This window comes from Ipomoea triloba, chromosome 11 (genome assembly GCF_003576645.1).
Source record: "Ipomoea triloba cultivar NCNSP0323 chromosome 11, ASM357664v1".
In the NCBI taxonomy this organism is placed as follows: Eukaryota; Viridiplantae; Streptophyta; class Magnoliopsida; order Solanales; family Convolvulaceae; genus Ipomoea; species Ipomoea triloba.
In genome coordinates, this window is record NC_044926.1 from 19,850,856 (window position 1) to 19,855,908 (window position 5,053).

General features: G+C 36.7%; 1 protein-coding gene across 2 annotated transcripts; it reads left to right on the forward strand.

The window, feature by feature from the left end:
• Window positions 1–323: 323 nt before the first annotated feature.
• On the forward strand, window positions 324–4,395 carry LOC115996441 (shikimate kinase, chloroplastic-like). Of its 2 annotated transcripts, none has more exons than XM_031235656.1 (11): window positions 324–372; window positions 940–1,218; window positions 2,078–2,136; window positions 2,324–2,378; window positions 2,464–2,536; window positions 2,723–2,810; window positions 3,295–3,377; window positions 3,486–3,615; window positions 3,752–3,830; window positions 3,947–4,020; window positions 4,196–4,395. In XM_031235656.1, exons 2-11 carry the CDS (start codon window positions 1,002–1,004, stop codon window positions 4,247–4,249), a joined length of 912 nt encoding a protein of 303 aa, XP_031091516.1. In that variant the 5' UTR covers window positions 324–372; window positions 940–1,001; the 3' UTR covers window positions 4,250–4,395. The 2 variants fall into 2 exon arrangements, with proteins under 2 accessions (XP_031091516.1, XP_031091517.1); XM_031235657.1 differs by having other exon boundaries at window positions 3,956–4,020.
• The last annotated feature ends 658 nt before the right edge of the window (window positions 4,396–5,053 follow it).

Consider the following 5,053-nt stretch of genomic DNA (forward strand, 5'->3'; position numbering starts at 1 on the left):
AGCTCGGGTCGGGTCGGGTCGTTTACACCCCTAGACCAAACCCGCTCATCTTTGCTCTAACCAATTCCCCTTATCTCTAACCTAATTACCTAAATCCCTTTCCGCCCATTCCCCTATTGCCCGACCTAAATCCCCTTCCGCCTTCACTCTTCCCAACTTCAATCTTCATAATCCACAGAATCGACGCAGCGGCCAACGAGCAGAGTAGGCGATAGCAGACCAGTGAGTCCATCCAGTCCAGTCGCAGAGCAGAGTAGCGAGTCCGTCCACGGTCGACAGAGCAGACGACCCACGGCCAACTCGCAGTCCATCTGGCCCCTTCCACCTTCACTTGTTTAGTCTGTCCCGATTAGCAGTCAACCAGTCGCACAAGTAAATATATTTATTTTCTTGATTTGTAATTTAATTAATTTTATTTAATTGTTGACTTTGTTTCATTGGAAATAGTTTTCCATGAACATGGACACTATAAAGTGTGTGTGAATCTGTATTTCCCCTTAACAGTGTATTGTTAAATATACCAAAAATACTCTGTGAATGTAGCCCTTTAGCAATTAGCACTGATATTCATGAATTGCTCAATGCCTCATTATTGTCACATCCTTCACTTACACATCCAAAGTTAAAATAATACTCTGTTTTCTGCCTAGATATTCACACTGAATTGTTTGTTTTGTTTCTGATCTATTAGTTTAAATGGAAGTATTAATTTGTGGGTTTTCTTTATTTTGGTATCTTATTTATTTATTTTTCTTTTGGGTTATTCATTATTGAGTGTGTTGGGTTTTTAGTGGAACCTATACTTAATGGGATCTATAAATTAATTTATTTATAAGTATTTATCTTATTATTACTTGTATTAAATGCCAACAAAATGATAAGTCTCGAGGGATTTGTGTGCAATGAATGAGGTGTTTAATCGGATTTCTGTATTTGCAGAGATAGTATAGTGACAAATTAAGGTTATTGATCAATTGAGAGGAGTTGGAGAAGCAGGATTTATGGAGGCAAAAATTGCAAGGAGTTTGCAACTCTCCCCGTGGATTAGTTCAGAAAATAGACTGCCAAAGTCCAATGGCTCGCTGAGTTTTTCCAAGTGTCAGACCAAACATCAGAGAAGTCAGATGTTAATTTCCTGTGACTTTCAACCTATAAAAGCCAAGAGTTGGCACAGACCATGTTTGCTGACGGCTTCATGTTCTTCTCAGAATTCTCAAGGTAGTTCTCTCTGTACTATGATATGGCATTTTGTCTCCCAATTGTATACTCAGTATTTCTTAAAGCAATTACTTCATCACAGCACCGAGATCATTTGTACAATGTTAACGGATTCTATGTTGCTAGATTCACAAAAGCAGATTAGCTTCAATTTAATATGGAAAAGTGTAGGATTGCCTTCACTTTTAAGAGTTCCCTAGTAGCCCTGTTATTATTATCCTTATTGCATTAATGATTGCCTTCACTTTTAAGAGTTCCCTAGTAGCCCTGTTATTATTATCCTCATTGTATTAATGAAATAAACCAAAGTCTTTTAGAGCATCCCTATCAATGGAGTTTTTTCGCGGTTTTTGAGTGTGATTAGGAAAGAGAAAATGGGAGGGGATGGAAAAAAAACAAATCTGATATTTAAAAAAAATTAGATGTGTCAGGCGCGCCTGACGCACCCGAGTAGGCGCTGCTGTGCGCGAAACACGCACAGCAGTGATGGATCCATTTGCAGAGGTTACTGTTCCAAGAACTAGTTTTGCAGAGGAACCAATTTCACGCCCTCTCCTGCCATGTTGGATCCATTCTGACATAAACCAAATAATACCCACAGTTGTGGATGCTCTTATGGGTTTTGTATTATGCTACCCGGTCCAAAACCCCAACACTACCAGTTTTGAAGAATGAACTGGACATATTGAATGTACATGAAGAGACACATAATTTATGTACAAATGCAAATAACTCAAATAGTGCTGGCATGCCGAAAAGAAATCCAATTGGAAAACTAACGTCATACTTGCATGATCTCATTTGATGTTTTTATTTATTTATTATTATTTTTTTAATGCATTCTAATTTTTCTTTGCAGCCTCTATTATGGAATCTGAAAACTCTCTACCATCCCTTGATGAAGTTCACGTTTTGAAGGTACCTATTTTCTTGTTAGTATCTTGTTGTGTCTCAGACAAAAATACTGTAATCCATTTTGATTGCTATTGTTCTTCATAGCAGTTTAAGGGCACCAACATTACAATTCTGAATATTTTAAAGGAAATTTTTTTAGCTTGTTTTAAACAGCTTTACACATCATCTTACCGAGTTATTTCTGTTGCAGAGTAAGTCAGAAGAGATTGAACCGTACCTAAGCGGGCGATGCATATATCTTGTTGGTGAGCTTTGTTACCAGTATTTTCTATAAATAGCTCTTAAGGTCTAAATTTCATTCAATTGTCTAATATGCATATTAAATGTCAAGAATGATGGGCTCTGGCAAAACAACCGTTGGCAGAATTATTGCAGAGGCACTTGGCTATGCATTTTTTGACTAGTTAATCTCTATAGTCTTTTTTAATCCAGGTTATTGTTGATATTTATTGTGACTTATATGTAAATCAGTGATAATAGAAAAATACAAACTTGGGTACACATGCTTTTGTGTTTAAACAAGACACAACTATCCTTACTATGTTGTTATCTAATGAATATGAATTATTTTACCTTGTGAATACTTCAGTGATACACTTATAGAGCAAGCTGTTGGTGGAACAAGTGTTGCTGAAATCTTTAAGCTACACGGCGAGGGCTTCTTTAGAGATAATGAGGTAAGTAACTTACTAACAGCAGAAATCTTTTCTCCTTGTATCTTCTTCATCATTCTTCTCTTGTATGTGGAATTGTTGCATGCTTTGCTCTTTAGATATCTCCTAAACAATAGTGTAATCTAAACTTTTCCTGCACAATGGTGAAGGGATTGAAATTGTTGTTTACCACTCTCACTTCCTTGTACACAGTGGCGTGCTGTAGCCATGTGGCAAAATAAGGCTATCTGATGCAATAAAGTGTAGTGGAAGCTTGTATCATATAAATACAAGGGCACTTATAGTAGTGGGTGATTGTTTTCCACAAAGTATATAGCTTAAAACTTAAATAAGGGTTGCCTTATTGGATGTACACAGATGATGAAACAAATGATGCTTAGTGTCAAATGGTTCAGTTCTTATCAGCTTATCTTTCTTATTCCTTTTATCAGCTTATCTTTCTTATTCCTTATACTGAATAATTATGTTTTCTACTTGTGCATTTTAGACAGAGGTCTTGCGCAAGCTTTCTTTGATGCGTGAGGTTGTTGTTTCCACTGGTGGGGGTGTGGTTGTTCGGCCCATTAACTGGTATAAACATTTAAGCATCAAATACAAAGTCTTGCTTCTAGTATTTATATAATCAAATTCTTTGTCTGCCATGCCATTAGCTGGTGATGTTTTCTGGAATTCATGCAGGAGATATATGCACAAGGGCATTAGTGTCTGGTTAGATGTGCCTGTGGATGCCTTAGCTAGGAGAATTTCAGCAGTTGGAACTCATTCCCGGCCCCTATTTCATAATGAATATGGGGACATTTATGCCAAGGTTTACAACTTAACCCTAAAATTGCACATCTGGAAATGGCTCTAAATTTCTAATTTGATTATGAATGTTGAGAAAGATAGTAGAAATACTAATACTTGCTTTGTTGGGATGCTTTTTTTCTTTTTTACTCATATAGACTCTCAAACGTTTGTCGACACTTCTGGACAAAAGGGAGGATGCATATGCCAATGCCAAAGCTAGGGTTTGCCTAGAAAGTATGCAATCATTGTGTTCTGCTTTCTTTTTCCTCCAGTTCTTGGCCTCTTAATATTTTAGTTTCAATCATACTTTTTTTTAATGTTCCAAAATGTCTTGAGAATAACGGTGTAAGCTTTTTCAGATATTGCTGCAAAAAGCGGTTGCATTGATGTTTGCACTATCACGCCTACGGAGATTGCCATTGAGGTCCGTCTCCTTGTCTCTCTCTCTTTTATTTCTATGTATATCCAATCTTTTCTTGCAATTTTCTGCATTTATCAGCGCACATGTGAATGTGATTTCTAGCATTTTTTACATGCTAAATCGATACATAGACAGCAATAAGTATTTGCACAGCTAACTTGGTCCCACTCACGTCCAGGCACTTGTACAAATTGGAAACTTGTTGAAAAAAGAAAGTAGAGAAGTGCATTGAGCTCCATCATATACATGCATTTTGGTCAATGCTCTTCAATCTGATAACGTTACTTCCAATTGGGTGGTAGTTCCTCTGCTTCTGGTGTTTTTTTCAACCACATGTAATAGGAATAGTTGTTTGCAAAGACTTCAAACGTACCTTCATCAAATGTTGTAGATTTGTGTAACATTTTGCTCATTAAGTTATGAGTGCCATACTGCCGTGATGTTTGTGTTGAGTACAAGTTTTGTGAGCCTTAGCTTGTGACAATGGCAGAATTCTACACACCATTACCTAAATTAAATTGCATTCTCTAGCAAGTCCACGAGTATACTTACAAGTGAACAAATTCAATATAGGTATGATCTGTTTGCTTGCACTTCACATTGTAATGCATACGAGTTTTGCTGTCCAAATTGAAGAATAATGCTTTGTGGCGTTCCATCAAAAGTTGAAAAGTTAGCTGAAAGTTGATAAATTAAAAGTTAATAAGTTAAGTAAATGAAATTAAAGTGTTTTTTTATTTTAAAGAAAATGAAATTAAAGTGTTGAAAAGGGTCAAATAAGCATCCAAACATTACTTAAAAGTGCAATTAAACTCTCTAACTCCAACATTAAAAAAGTTCAGCCAAACACTCAAACTTGTTAAAATAGATCAAATAAACCATATCTACCGATAACCAATAGGTTATCGGTTATTCACTGCCCAAAAAAGCTAGATTTACGATCACCTTCGCCGGAAGGACCACCGCCGATCGTTTTCCACAGACGAAAAGACTACCGTCGGCGGCCGTTGAACTTCTTCATGCTACCGGCGCTCAA

What these genes read in the sequence shown, in the direction of transcription:
- LOC115996441 (XM_031235656.1), top strand. Translation starts at nt 1,002, where the DNA reads ATGGAGGCAAAAATTGCAAGGAGTTTGCAACTCTCCCCGTGGATTAGT. An exon ending in ATGAAGTTCACGTTTTGAAG is followed by an intron (nt 2,137 to 2,323) that starts GTACCTATTTTC and finishes TTTCTGTTGCAG; the next exon opens with AGTAAGTCAGAAGAGATTGA. An exon ending in GCTTCTTTAGAGATAATGAG is followed by an intron (nt 2,811 to 3,294) that starts GTAAGTAACTTA and finishes TGTGCATTTTAG; the next exon opens with ACAGAGGTCTTGCGCAAGCT.